The sequence below is a fragment of the Panthera onca genome, chromosome D3 (assembly GCF_046562875.1).
Source record: "Panthera onca isolate mPanOnc1 chromosome D3, mPanOnc1 haplotype 2, whole genome shotgun sequence".
Taxonomy (NCBI): domain Eukaryota; kingdom Metazoa; phylum Chordata; class Mammalia; order Carnivora; family Felidae; genus Panthera; species Panthera onca.
Genome location: NC_138350.1, coordinates 8002439 through 8017567, shown reverse-complemented (window position 1 = coordinate 8017567; position 15129 = coordinate 8002439). Strand labels below are relative to the sequence as shown.

Here is a 15129-nt window from a genome sequence, read left to right as displayed (position 1 = left end):
CCCAAGACCCCAGAGGTTTTTTCCGGGCGAATCCGCCCTCTGTCCTTACCCATGGAAGCGCGTGGGATCTCAGGGATCTAGGCCTCTTTTCTGGGATAAGGCACGGCGGGGGTGGGGGGGGTGGGGGTGGGGGTGGGGGGCGGTGTTCGTGAACTAGTCGCGGTCCCTTTAAGAGTAGTTTGGGGGCGTGCCAACGGGGGCGTGCCGAACCCAGGAGGCGTGTCGAGCCGGGGCTGGCCAATCCGGGGGTGGGACGAACGCGGGGGCGGGCCTGGCAAGGTTGGGTTGGGAAGGGTTAAAGGGGCGCGCCCGCGGGTCGCGGACAGTCCGGCTGTCCCCGCCTCCTTCCGTCCGAGTGGCGCTCTCCCGCGGCTGCGCCGGCCGGGCGGCCCCGGAGACAAAGCGCCGCCGCCGCCGCCGCAGCCACCGAGTGGGTCCCGGGCCATGGCCGGGCCGCCTTTGGCCCCGCTTATCCCGTCCCGCTGCCGCCGCCGCCTCCCTAGGTTGCTCCGCGAGGTAAGGCCGGCCTGGTGGGGGGACCTACGGGCGGCCCTGCAAGGGGACGCGGGACCGGGCTTGGGCCGTCGTGGGCCTCGGGGTCCCCCGGCCGTCTGGGGAGACCTCTGCTGGACAGCTGCTCATTTGCGATTCCACGTCACTGGTAATTTACCCATTAGGGATCCCAGCTGCCCGGGCCGAACTTGGCCGGTGATCCCCCGCCCCATAAGGGGCCTCCGCCTCTGGCGGAACTCTGGCTCCCACCTTCTGCCGTTGACCACCTCATCTGGAGCTCTGGATGTTCTTTAAGGGACACACCAGACACAAAGGGACAGAGGGCAGCCAGGAACAGTGCCAGACCTGGAGAACCTGCGGGGCAGCCTAGAGCCTGGGGCGGGGGTCCTGGCGTCCCTGTGGCCCTGCTCGGGGAAGCGCTGGTCAGGCGCTCTTCAGGGTTCTCCGCACGTTTTTTCTGCCTGTAGCTGCCACACCCTGTCCCCCATGCCCACTGTTAGGGGACACTTGTGGCAGCTGGATTCAGTCTCAGCACCTGCGGTCTGGCTTCTTGAATTGTGTGCCAAATTGCCATGCCTCAATTTCCCCAGAGTCCTGGGTTCTGGGTCAGCTGTGTCCCTGGAGACCTTGAGCTAATTATTTGCCATTTGGACAGCATCTTTCCTGAATGCTCACTACCTGCTAAACATTTTGCAGAATGGCTCATCAGGATTTATTCAGTCCTTCCCAGAGGGATGGATATTAATATTCTCATTTTATAAGTGAGGCTCAGCCTGACTCACTGAGGCAGTGCTTTTGGTGCCTTTCCCATAGTTTGCCAGTGGGTTTTCCTTGTTCTAGCCCATTGGACCCACTCCACAGCCCATTTGGCGGATGAAGAAACTGAGGCTGGCGAAAGTGAAGTGACAGTCTTAAGCCGAGGGGACAGCTTGGCCCTGGAACCAGAGGGAGGCCAGGCTCCCTCTAGCTTCCTGCCTGGCCATGGGCTGTTGAATCAACAGCAGTGCCCATAGCGGACTCTGAACTTCCTGGAAAACAGCATGAGTGTGAGGAGATAAGTGTGTGACCAGAACCTCCCAGAGGCCAGAGCCCACACCCCTGCTGCTTCTTTCCCTCTCGCTTTTAGCTGGGCTGGAGGAGGCAAGGGTTGGCTGGTGACCTTGGGCCAGGCTGGCCCCATTTGGGCAGTAGCGGGAGGAGGGCTGCTGAGCATCAGGTAAATTGCTCTTCCTTGGCTGTTAATGGGGTGAGGAGACCCCAAGATCAGCCCCTTTGTGCTGGTTGCCTAGAGCATATGACTCTGGGTACAGCATTGTGCCTTTGGCAAGTTACTTCACCTCTCGGTCTCCATTTTCCACATCTATGAGTGCGGGTTGAGGAATAGATCCCTTCTTATGGGAGGGATCAGAAGATCCCTTTTGAGAGGTTTCAGAAGATAATCGTCTGACTCATTCAACAGGTATTTGAGCACCAACTACATGCCAGGCACTGGAATCCAGGCAAAAAGCCCTCTGCCCTCCTAGAACAGGCAAAGACAACCCAGGTAATTTCAGGTTGGCGTATGGGAGAGTGACGGGGGATGGGGGTGGGGGCTCACGTGTACAGGGTGGTCAGGGACTGCTTCCCTGAGGAGGTGATGGTCAAGCTGAAACTGAAGGATGAGAAGTCAGCCGTGTGAAGCTAGGAGAAGGGCAGTCCAGACAGAGGGGCAAAGGCTGCTGTGTTTGAGGAACAGTAAGGAGGCCAGGGTGGCTGGAGCTGAATGAGCAAGGGGGAGAGAGGCAGGGGAGGGGAACTTGGAGGCCATGGGGAGGACCGAATTTAATACTGGGACAAGTAGGGAGCCATGGGAGAGTTTATAGTGGAGGAGGGGTGTGGTTGGACTTATCTTAACAGGATCCCTCTGTGGGGAATGGATTATAGTGGGGTCAGGGGAGGGGCCTAGGAGGGAGTTTGGCTCTTACCTTGAAGAACACAGACAGGGAAGGGGCAAGTGTGGAAGCAGGGAGACAGGAGGTGACTGCAGCTGTCTGGGCGAGTGACAATAGAGACCTAGAGTGGGGAGGTGGTAGAGGGCAGAGATTAGGCCACTGATTTGGAAGAGGTTGCGGGGGGTGGGGGTGGGAATCAACTGGGCCTGATGGGTGCAGAGTGGCGGTGAGGGGAGAAGCTAAAGCCATTTGCTGAGACGGAGTGCTGAGGAGAGCATTTGGCAAGGCTGCGAAGAATGTCTACAGCTACCACTGCTGAGTGTGTGCTGTGTGCCGGGCACCATGCTCTGTGCCTTCTACATAGTCACTATGTCATTGTCACAACACCCTGACTTAGGTGCTGTTATGATCCCATTTTTCAGATGTGGAAACAAAGGCCCAGAGAAGCTTAACGCTTGCCCGGGGTCACGCATCCTGGACACTACAGAGCTGACATTTGAACCCAGAGAAGAGCAAGCCGAGACCAGACTGGGCAGAGGGCAGGGAGGCAAGCGGTGGCCTGAGAGGTAGGAGGGAGATGGGGGCAAGTAGGGTGGGTGGTTCCTGTGAGAAATGGAGCCAGGGTCCACATGGAGTTGTTGGGGTGTTGGGGAGAATGCATGAGTCCTGTTTTGCAGAGAGAGAAACTGAGGCTTAGAGCAGGGCAGCCTGTGTCTGCAGTCTGTCAGGTAGGCAGAGCAGGGATTAAACACCCTGAGGCTTCAGGGCCTCTGGCCTTGGCCCTGCTGCTAGGTCAGTCATAGCTTGTGTTGCCTCTTCCAGGAAGCCTTCCTTGACTGCCCGGGCAAGTTAGATGAGGTGGATTCAGTTGGAAGCAATTGCCCCCTCTGCTCTGGTTGCCTGGCTGGGCCCCACTATGGCCAGATGCTCCCAGGAGAGTCACCAGCCATACCTCATTCCTCCAAGCCCTGAGTAAGGCAACACCCAGGCTGGGGAATGAATGTTAATTGAGCACCTTCTGCAATCCAGGGACTTTACATGCTCTGTCTCTTGAAAAATACAGCTACTGTCCTATACAGAAGCCCCAATGAAGTGGCTATGGAAAACCCCCAGGGAAGGTATGGCCACGTTGGGGGCCCACAGTCCACCTCCCAGTAAGTCTGTCTGGCCAATGTTGCCCCCATCATGTACTCTTTCAGGGAAGTAGATAAAAATCACTGGGCCAAATGTATAGAATTAGAGTCCTCTGCTTTAAGTGAGTACACGATGCTCTCCCCATCCCCTCCCTGTAAGTGTGGGCCAAGCCCTGTCCCCTTTACCTGGATCATTTCATAACAGCCTTTTCTGCCTCTCCCTTTCCTCACTCTGCTCTGGCCTCACCGGCCTCCTGGCTGTTCCTCAAGCACAGCAGCAGGTTCCTACCTCAGGGCCTTTGCACTTGTTGTTCCCTCAGCCTGGTATGTCCCTCACCTTCTTCAGGTCTCTGCTCAGATGTTACTTTTCAGTACTCTCCTGACTCTCATTAAAATCAAACATTCCTTTTGCCCCTAAAACCCTGGCCCCTTCCCTGCATTGTATTTTCTACGGCACTGAAGACCATCTGGCAGACGTTTCACCTGTTGGTTAATTGTCTGCCCTCCTCACCTGCCACCAGCATGTCAGTACCACAAGGGCAGCGATCTTGTTACTGCTCTATTCCTAGTGCCTGGAACGGTACCTGGCACGTAGTAGGTGCTTAATAAATGTTTGATGACTGGAGTCTCTGCAGCCCTCTGAAATAGGTTCCGTTCATATCCCCATTTCATGGCCAGGCAAGTCAAAGCTGAGCTATGAAAGCAGAGCTGGGACCTGAAAGGGACCACAGAGAGACAGCCGGTCTGGTTTCAGGAGATGATGAAAACAGCAGTGCCTGAACCCGAGGCCTGGGTTTGAATTTCAGTTCCGCCCAACTTGCTTTGTGCCCTTCTGCTAGGGACTAACCTCTCTGTCCTTTGTTCCCCCATCGATCAAACAGGGGTGATGCTAGGCCCTGCCAGCTGAGGTTTGCTGCGAGATTCAATGAGTTAATATCTGTAAAACGCCTGGCATGCGCTAGTCATCCACAGTATTCTTTTGGAGGCGGCCTCTGGGCCCGGTCAGGGTTTGGGCCCTGGCTCTGCTCCTGAAGAGCTGTGTGAGCCGGGGCAGGCCGCCTCTGCCCGGGGAGCCTCAGCGTCCTCGCCTGCGCAAGAGGGGCGTGGAGGGTGGCAGCCAGACCGCGGTGGTGGTGGTGGTGGTGGGGGGGGGGGGGCGCGGGTGACCCGGTGGCGGCGGCCGGCCGCGTGAGTAACCGCTGTGTGCTGGTTGGGGACAGGCCCCGGCCCCCGGCGCCATGAAGCTGAACGAGCGCAGCCTGGCCTTCTACGCCACCTGCGACGCCCCGGTGGACAACGCGGGCTTCCTGTACAAGAAGGGCGGCCGGCACGCGGCCTACCACCGCCGCTGGTTCGTGCTGCGCGGCAACATGCTCTTCTACTTCGAGGACGCGGCCAGCCGCGAGCCCGTGGGCGTCATCATCCTGGAGGGCTGCACGGTGGAGCTGGTGGAGGCCGCCGAGGAGTTCGCCTTCGCCGTGCGCTTCGCGGGCGCCCGGGCCCGCACCTACGTGCTGGCCGCCGAGAGCCAGGCCGCCATGGAGGGCTGGGTGAAGGCGCTGTCGCGGGCCAGCTTCGACTACCTGCGGCTCGTGGTGCGCGAGCTGGAGCAGCAGCTGGCGGCCGTGCGGGCGGGGGGCTGCCCGCTGCCCCCGCGCCGGCCCCGCGCGCTCCCGCCCAAGGAGAACGGCTGTGCCGTGTGGAGCGCCGAGCCCCCCGCCGGCGCGCGGCCTGGCCCCGTGCCCCCGCCCCTGCCCCCCCGGCGGCGGGCCTCGGCGCCCAACGGGCCCCTCCACGCGGCCTCCTTTGCCCGGCTACACGAGTGGTATGGGCAGGAGGTGAGGGCGCTGAGGAGCCAGTGGCTCAGGAGCCGGGCCCAGCCCTGAGGTCGCCGGAGCGGGGGGGGGGCCCTGTTTCTGCACGGACCCCAGACGCGGGCCCCAGCCTCACAGGCCCTGCCCCGAGGGAGACCGGGAGGCCTGGTCCCGAGGGAAATCCGGTGGCCCCGCTCTCCGGGACTCTGCTCTGACAAGATGCTGGGTTCTGAGGGCCGCTTTAGGGCCGGTGTGACTCCGCAGGGGCCACGCCCCCGATTCCACCGAGGATCCAGGGCCTGGGGGAGCCTCCTGAAGCCCGACGGCTGGTTTCGGGGGAACTCTAGCCCCAGGCCGCGCCGGAGTCACCCGGCCAAGGCCTCTTGCTGGTAACGGGCCCCCGCTGGGGTGACTGGGACTACATGAGGATCTGTGGGCTGAAAGGCGATGCCCCCGTCAGCCTTGGGCCCGGTGGCTCCTGACTGGACCACGACGTGGACAGAGAGCGCCTTGGCTGTGCCACCCCACACCTGGGTTTGACCTCCTTTTGCTCCAGGCCGCCTGGCCGTCTCCAGGAGCAGTTGCAGAAGGCGGTGCAGGCGCAGGCTTTTTATTGCGAGACCCGTATGGTGAGATTGCCTAGTCCCAAGGGCTCTTGGCTTGGAGTGGGGCCCGGGCCGGACTTTACCCTGGGCGTCAGCCAGGCCTCGAGAAGGTACTCCTGGCGCAGTAGCTGCCCTGTGGCTTGGGCCAGGTCTGTGTCCCTGTGGCGGGTCTCACATGCCCTCCTGACACTCCTTAATCACATCCTTCGTCTGCTTCTCCTGGAACTGGAGCCGGAGCCTGGGGTGGGGCCTCTCGGCTCACCTGACCTTGTCCAGTCCTGGGCTAGGCAGCCGTGGCCTGAACTGACTTTCCAGCAGGTTTCCCCAGGGATGGGTGGCTGTGAGCTGACTCGGCACCCAGAAAAGGCCCGGGTGCTGATCTGGTACAGCAAAGAAACAGCTGCCAAGCTGTGTTTGGCTTCTGGAACCCCCTCGCTCCATTACAGCCCCAGCCCACCTCCACCCCCGATATTCTGATGGGGAGACCAGGTCTTGATTTGCTTCAAGGCCGACTGCTGTTTCACTCTACGCACCACAGTGGCCATTCTTCATCCAGGGAGAATCTCGGGGGGGGCTGGGACACCCCCCGGCCTTCAAGCTGGGTTATGTTTACAGTCCTCAGTACCCCACAGTGGGGACCACCTGAGGACACATATGCCCCAACCTGTATTTCCCCAGACGGTCCCTCTTGGGTACAGACAGACTTGGCCCTGAGGCCCTTTCCTGCTGTCTTTGGAGACCCTGGAGCTTGGGGAAGAAAGGGGGCTGTCTGTGTGTCTGCAATCACCAGCTCACTGCTGGCTCAGTTGACTGGGGCTTCAGTTTTAATTTAATTTTTAATACTTAGGGTGGTTTTCTTCCCTAGCAATGGAGCTTGGCGTTTTTGCTGCTTTTGTTTCTTGTTGGCTAGTTGGAAGGGATGGGGTGCCCCAGCTCTGGGCTTGGCTGGGGGTGGGGGGCAGTTGGCACTGGCCCCAGGAAGAGGGCCAGGAGCCTTGGTTGGAGACAAAGGCACCTCAAGAATCTCACTGGGTTCTCTACCTTCTCCGCAGCAAGTCCTGCTCTCCTGACAGGTGCCTCTGGGGTCTTTGTACACTCCTATCTCCTTCTCCCTGAGTCCTGAGTAGTGGAGGTGGGGGATGGCTGCTCTTGTTCATAGATTCTGGGTCTCTACAGAGGTTACGAGCTGCCCAGAGCCCATGTCCTGGCCAGACCCAGCTGGTGGGGTGAGGTGTTGACCCCAATCCTGGTGCAGGTGTACAAGCTCTATAAAGGTACAATGCCTATCCCCTCCCCCTCCCCCCCCCCCCAAAAAAAAAAGCACAAGATGGGGTCAGGCTGCCTCTGTAGTTGGGTGGGGACAGAGATATCCGGCAGCCTGGAAGGAGGATGTAAAGGCTGAAATAAAAAGTTGTCAAGTAATGGCTGATTGTGTCCTTTTTTCCCATCAAAATCTTTGATTGATTTGCCTGGTAGAGTAGGCCCCACAAAAGAAGTGACTAGTGTGTGCTGAGTGCCCCATGCCTGATACCTGCCAGGCACATTCTCAACCTGTTATGGCAGATACCAACTCCATTTACAGATAAGGAAACTGAGACTCAGGTTAAGAAAGCTGCTAAGTTCACATAGCTGAAAAGTGTCAGAGCAGGGATGTAAACCTCTAGAATCCTAGAATTTGAGGGGGGATGGGAGTTGCAAAGTTCCTTTTCCGAGAGGAGAGAAGGCAGAGGGAAAGGTGAGGATTTAAAAGTCAAGTGGGCTGAAGGTCTGACAGTTGGGAGGGGCGTCAGGGATGGCAAACGGAAGAGTCAGAACCTGCCTCTGCTCACTGATCAGTTCGGGGTGCCTGCCCGGGGGCCTGGAGTGAGGGGAATTCTGGAACCAATGCTAGTTCAGGGGGAAAGATTCTGTAATTGATTAGTGATGTCTGCTATGAGCACGGTAGTGGTGCTCATGCTATGTATCTTAGACTCATGGAGCCTGTTTGCTGGGCTAATGGGGGATTCACAGCTGGGAAGGGGCTGGCCCAAGGTCACCCAGCATGATGGACTAGGCCCTAGGTCCTCTAACGTGGATTCAGAACCCGAGTCACATGTCTCCCTTGCCAGCCTGGAAAAATCGTGCACATTTAGGAAAATGTGGCTTAGGATGAGCAACCTGTAGTCCTCGGTCCACAGGACAAGTTCAAGAATAAGAAATGAAAGCTATCAAGGTCAGGGAATCAGGCCACAGTGAGCATTCTGTGAATGCTGAGTAATTACTCCCACCTCTCCTGGGACCACAGCTGACATGGGAGCTGGGGAAGTGGTTCCCCACACAAGCTGAGTCAGGGTGCTGTCTGTGGTGTTTGTGACCACAACCTCTGCAGGGCCTGGGGTATAGGATGGGGGAAATAGCAGGAGAGAGCCCCAAGAGGGAGGGTCACAAGAGTGCCCTCATCTGCTAGGCTTTTTAGGGCTGGAATGTTGGAATTGTACTTGCAAGCAACTGAAAGGGGGGGGGGGCGGGGAGACAGTCAATACCTAAGTGTTGGGCACCCGCCTGATTATATGTCAGTGTGTCCTCTTGACCGACAGGGCATGTTTGGGGCACATGGTCTAAGGATGACTAAAACATCCCAGAAGCATGACAAAGTAGAGGAAATTGTCCTTAGTCCTTGTGGGGGATACTGTTATATATGCAGCGGAAATATTCTGAGAAGCCACTTAGGGTAGGGGTGAGAACCTCAAGGAGGGCGATCAGGCTGGAAGTTATAGGCCGGTTGCCCATATCCATCCACCCTAAATGGTTAGTTGTACTGCTCCCATTCAACTTTCGGGGATCAGCTAAACTTTAGCTGCTAAACCATAAGATACCTAAATAAACCTAACCAAAGAGGTAAAAAATCTACACTGAAAACTAGAGAAAGCTTATGAAAGAAATTGAAGAAGACACACACAAAAAATGGAAGAGTATTCCATGCTCCTGGATAGGAAGAACAAATATTGTTAAAATGTCAATACTACCCAAAGTAATCTACGCATTCAATGCAATCCCTATCAAGGTAACACCAGCATTATTCACAGAGCTAGAACAAACAATCCTAAAATTTGTATGGAACCAGAAAAGACCCTGAATAACCAATGTTGAAAAAGAAAACCAAAGTTGTTTTTCACAATTCCGTACTTCAAGCTGTATCACAAAGCTGTAATCACTAAGACAGTATGGTACTGGCACAAAAACAGACACACAGATCAATGGAAAAGAATAGAGAACCCAGAAATGGACCCACAACTGTACGGCCAACTAATCTTCAACAAAACAGGAAAAGAATATCCAATGGAAAAAAGACAGTCTCTTCAGCAAATAGTACTGGGAAAACTGGACAGTGACATGGAGAAGGATGAAACGGGACCACTTTCTTACACCTACACAAAAATAAATTCAAAATGGACGGAAGACCTAAGTGTGAGACAGGAAACCATCAAAATCCTAGAGGAGAAAACAGGCAGCAACCTCTTTGACCTCGGTCACAGCAACTTCTTACTAGACATGTCTCTGGAGGCAAGGGAAATAAAAACAAAAACGAACTATTGGGACCTCATCAAGATAAAAAGCTTCTGCACAGCAAAGGAAACAATCAGCAAAACTAAAAGGCAACCAACAGAATGGGAGAAGAGATTTGCAAATGACATATCAGATAAAGGGTTAGTGTCCAAAATCTATAAAGAACCTATCAAACTCAACACCCAAAAGACAAATAATCCAGTGAAGAAATGGGCAGAAGACATGAATAGACACTTTTCCAAAGAAGACAGCCAGATGGCCAACACACGCATGAAAAGATGCTCAACATCTTTGTTGAAATACAAATCGAAATACAAATCGAAACCACAATGAGATACCTCCTCACACCTGGCAGAATGGCTCACATTAACGACTCAGGCAACAACAGATGTTGGTGAGGATGCGGAGAAAGAGGATCTCTTTTGCATTGTTGGTGGGAATGCAAGCTGGTGCAGCCACTCTGGAAAACTATGAGCCACTATGGAAATTCCTCAAAAAATTAAAAATAGAACTACCATATGACCCAGCAATTGCAGTACCAGGTATTTATCCAAAGGCTACAAAAATGCTGATTCGAAGGGGGCACATGCACCCCAATGTTTATAGCAGCGCTATCAACAATAGCCAAAGTATGGAAAAAGCCCAGATGTCCATTGACTGACAAATGGATAAAGAAGATGTGGCGTATATATACGATGGAATACTACTCGGCAATAAAAAAGAATGAAATCTTGCCATTGGCAACCACATGGATGGAACTAGAGTGTATTATGCTGAGCTTTGAGGGAAACTTTTTCGTTATCTGCAGCCAGAGGCTTCCTAGCAGGTAAGCTTGAGAGACTTCAGCTGTCCCCTCTAAGGAGTGTGGCTCTAGGTGACCCAACATAGGGCTACTGTCAGCACAGTGGGGTGAAGGTTAGTGCAGGAGTGGTATTTCCCGTGACATCCTTTCCCTGGAAGCCTTCCATCCCTTCTTCTGAGCGAACAAATACTGAAATTTCTAAAATCTTGGCATCTAAATAGAAACTCTTCAGCAGCAGTAAAATAAAACACTGCTTGGGGAGCCTGGGTGGCTCAGTCGGTTAAGCATCCAACTCATGATTTCGGCTCAGGTCACGATCTCTCCATTGTGAGACGGAGCCCCGAGTCCAGCTCTGTGCCGAGCATGAAGCCTCTGCTTAACATTCGTTCTCTCTCTCTCTGTCTCCCTCTCTCCCCCTCCTGCTTGCACACACACACTCTCAAAAAAAAAAAAAAAAAAAAAAAAAAGATAAACTGCTTAAGCCCGGCTCCAAATTTGTGTCTTCTAATGAAGACGCTTTAAACGGTGGGCCCATGAACTGCTTTGAACTCAGGGCCTCGGGACAGTTGCCCACTCCCGACAGAGGGTCAGAGCCGCCTCAGCCCCGCCCAGCGCAGCTGCTGTCTGGCTGTCCAACCCGGAGCAGCCCTGCAGGCACTTGGGTGCCGTGGCCGCTGCCACTGCACTCCCTCCATGGGCCGAGGGAACTGTTGTTATGGTTTCTCTGGTCGTGGGGTCAAGCGCCCAGGGCAGGGCACCCGGGCCTTCAGGCCGTAGCTCCTGGACAGCAGGGACCAGGTCTGTGGCTGGTGCGCCCCCCAGGGCGTGGCACTGAAATGCCAATCACTGCCTCCCCTGAATCTTCCCTCCCTGTGGTTGCCTGGGCAGGAATTGGTCCTCAGACACAAGCTGAGCCGGGCAGGGTCCCGGGAACTTTGAGTTGGGGGGAACAGCCTAAATTGGGTGTGAGGCAGCCTTGGAGAGAGACGGTGGAGCAGTCTAAAGCCCGGCTGATTTCACAGGGTTTCCTCTGGATCTTCCCAAAAAACTGTTTGCACATCTTTAAGCGGCTCAAAATCCCTCTCAACCCGAGTGTTCCAGACTGTGCCAAGACACCCAGTGAACGCTCGTTCTGTACACCTATGCTCTTCTGTTTCACCAGCATCTTCCCTGGAGCCTGGCACACCGGTGGGGCCAACAAAATGAAATAAGTGGAACTGCCTCCCATTTACTGACACCTACGATGTCCTAGTCGCCTGGGGGTAGGTCTTAAAATGCAGATTCCTGGGCCCTGGCTCCTGGAATTATGGGTCAGTAGGTTGGGGCAGGGTTTAGGAAGCTGCATTTTGAGTAGAAAACAGGGATTTTAGGGGCACAGCTTAGGAAATGCTCATTTAATCTTCAAACTTCTTAAAAAAATTTTTTTTAAAGTTTTTATTTTTGAGAGACAGAGACAGAGCATGAGCAGGGGAGGGGCAGAGAGAGAGCGGGGGGACACAGAATCTGAACCAGGCTTCAGGCTCTGAGCTGTCAGGATAGAGCCTGATTCGGGGCTCGAACTCATGAACTGTGAGATCATGACCCAGGCTGGAGTTGGATGCTTAACCGACTGAGCCACCCAGGCACCCCTGAAAGAAACTTCTAAGGCAGTGTAGTAGCCAGCCCCCATGATGGGCCTTGGTGGGCCTTGCCTTGTCGGGTCCACGCCTTTGTGTTGTCCCCTCCCACACGGAATCACAGCAGGCCCGTGTGGGGCTTGCAAATCTAGGTCACAGAAGACACTGCAGCCTCTGCCTTGCTCACTCTTGGCTGCCATTTGTGGGGACACTTGAGCAGCCCTGACACAAGAACTGAAGCCTTCCAGGGATGGCCAGCACCAGCCTGCCTGTCATGGGAGGGCACCATCTTGGAAGCAGATTTTCTAGCCCTAGAGCAGCCTTTAGATGACTGCAGCCCCGGATGACAGCTTAATGGTGACCTCCAGAGGGACCCAGGAGCTAGCACCACCCAGTGACGCCACTCCCAAATTCCTGACCTACGGAGAGTGAGAGATAAATGTTCACTGTTTCAAGCCACTAAGTTTTGGCATTGTTATATGGTAACAGACAACAAACACAGGCAGATACTATTATGATCTTGTCCATTTTACAGATAAGGAAGCAGACTTTCATGGAAGGACCTTTGATTACCTGATAGCGGACAGTCAAACCAAAAGCCAGTGCTTTCAACAACTAACCCTGGGGGACTGGAGAAGGTCATAAAACCAACTGTCTTATCCATAAAACCAACTTTCTTATCCCTTCATTGTGGCAGATGGGGAAACTGACCTGGGGTGAGGAGTCACCTTGGCTAATGTCGCTCAAGGTGGTGATCCCTGCCCCATCCCTCCTGCTCTTGGGTTTGCAGGGGTGACTTCAGCCTCCAGGGCGCCTGCAAAGGCAGCCCAGTTTCTAGGGCAACACATACCCTGTGCTTTTAGCTGTGGAGAGCTTGGCCTTTAGAATGATCTCTAGAATAACTACCCTAGCAGGCATGGGTCAATCAGCTAAGTGAGGTCCGGCTTGTTCATTCACTGGGAGGAGACGGGGGGTAGGGCTGCCGGCCCAATGCAGGAAGTAGGAGCAAAAGGAGGGCAGGGGTGGGAAGAAAGGACCACAGAGGCCCAAGGGTCAGGGCCTATGGTGGGGGTGGGCTCTGCAACTCTCCTCTGGCTTGCTGCCTCCCCAGGCAGATGGAACCTCCAAATGCCCTAAGTCTGCAAGTCTGACCATAGCAACCCCCTGCCTCACACCGTCCAAGGCTCCGGGTGCCCTCACGAGAAAGGCACATTTCCCACCATGCTCCAGGGGGCTTCAGGATCTGACCCTCATCCCTCTTCCTGCCTCCTCCCCAACTTCAAATTCCAGCCTCCTTTGGACCTATTTCCTCATGTTCTTGTCCTTGCTTCTCCTCTAACTCCTATTTCAGGTGTCACCGGAGATGTCCTCTCCTCCAGGAAGCCTTCCTGGACCCCTTTACTCATGCTACTCATGGTTACCCATGTTTCTGCCATTGAATCACTGAGCACACAGTAGGCACTCAATAAATACGTATTACCCAGATCAATGGTCACCAAATTGCCCCCAACTCAGCTCTGTGCTCTGCCCTGTCCCCTGATCTAAACCTACTACCACCTTCCTCCAAAGCCTTCCCCGCCTTCTCATTCCTCTCTGGTCTCTCCACTCCCCACTTGCCCTTACTCCCTAGTTCAGAATTCCACATTTCTGTGTTTTTACTGCATTTTCCACTCCAGATGGGAAGCAACTGCAGACAATGTCAACCCCAAAGATGATGGCCCAGGATGAAGCTTTAGTTCCCAGAGGCTGGGGGCACCTGCTTCTGAGGGTTCTTAGGTGGCTAGTGTGTGTCAGATGTGGCTTCCCCTCTCCGGCCCCCACTATACCACGGGGCCACATCCTAGGGATTTCTGACTTCTGTTTTTCCAGAGCTGTGAACCGAGGGTCCAAAGGGGCAGCCCTTGGCTTTGATTAACTTGAATCCTTACAACCACCTTACAGGGAAGGTGCCACCATGGCCACTTCCACTGTAAAGCTTGGAAAACCAAGGCACAGAGCAGGTTAGACACTTTCCTAAGGTCCTACAGCTCCGACAGGTGGAGCCAGGGTTGAAATAAGGAGGTCTGGCCCCTCGCCCCAGGCTCTTGACTCTCATCCTTCTCCTCTCCAACTCTGAGCAAAGGCCAGGACCGCCTGAAATGTCACCCTTAATGGCTAGCTTGGGACATCCACGGATAGGGGCCGTGGCCTTACCTGATGCTGCCCACCCTCCCTGGATGGGGTGCTTGGGTGTCTTAGGGGCCACCCTGCTGGGTTTCGAGCAATTCCTTATCCTAACCAATTAACAATCTTATTCCCACTTTAAGGTCGTACAGAAGGTTTCTAGACAAAGAGCAAAGATCTGTCTTGGGACACCAGGTGGCCTTGGCTCATGGGTGAGTAATGCCACTTCAGGGACTCTCTTGAAGCTACTGGTCAAGAAACAAACCTCCTGCAGCCTGATGCACAGATTCACTATCATAGGTTGAAAGAACGCAACCCCTCCCTGATCATGATAACAGTAAGTAATATTGAGCCCTACGTGCCACATAGTCTTACATATTTTACAAGCATGATTATTCTTCATAATCACCTTCTGAGCTTGCTGCTGTGATATTCCATTTTCATAGAAGGGGAAACCAAGGCCCTAGTTATACAGCTTGGGTAGGGGCGATGCTGTGTTGGTTACTAGGAAGCTCCTCTCGGCATTTTCCTATCAGGAAGCGGGGGGCACCTGCTACTCACTCCATTGAGGTGGGCACAGCTTGTAAACTGGTTGGTCGTAGGGCCATGACCTGTGGCCACTGATCAGGGGGCAGGGCATGATCTCGGCCTCAGAGTTTAACTTGATTCCACCCTGCTGCACTGAGGAGAAAAATGGATTCCAATCCTTCCATTTCCCTTTGCTGGAGCCCGTAGCACAATCACCAACAGAGATGTCCATAGGACCCAGGCAGGTGGCACAGGTGAGGGCTGACGCAGTTCACAGGCAAATGTCCTGTCTAAAGGGGGGATCTGCTCCTCAGCTAGCTGCGGTCACACTGGAACTTTGGTCCAGCGTGGCCAGACAGGTCTACAGTTTCCAAGAGAAGCTGGTAATTGCGATTTTTATGTGACATGCCCCCATATTTTAATGGTGGCAAACCAATTAAAAGGTCAGTTTTAAAAAATACCGTTTTGTAAAATGCCT

At 54.5% G+C, this 15129-nt stretch overlaps 1 protein-coding gene across 6 annotated transcripts; it reads left to right on the top strand.

The window, feature by feature from the left end:
- Window positions 1–305: 305 nt before the first annotated feature.
- PHETA1 (PH domain containing endocytic trafficking adaptor 1) lies at window positions 306–15076 on the top strand. Of its 6 annotated transcripts, none has more exons than XM_060612313.3 (4): window positions 306–516; window positions 1973–2056; window positions 2867–3010; window positions 4798–7418. In XM_060612313.3, the coding sequence occupies exon 4, from the start codon at window positions 4816–4818 to the stop codon at window positions 5461–5463; it is 648 nt and encodes a 215-aa protein (XP_060468296.1). In that variant the 5' UTR covers window positions 306–516; window positions 1973–2056; window positions 2867–3010; window positions 4798–4815; the 3' UTR covers window positions 5464–7418. The 6 variants fall into 6 exon arrangements, 5 of the variants coding, with proteins under 5 accessions (XP_060468296.1, XP_060468299.1, XP_078291932.1 ...); XR_014135851.1 differs by lacking the exon at window positions 4798–7418 and adding an exon at window positions 14267–15076 and having other exon boundaries at window positions 312–516; XM_060612316.3 differs by lacking the exon at window positions 306–516 and adding an exon at window positions 523–661.
- Window positions 15077–15129: the final 53 nt, after the last annotated feature.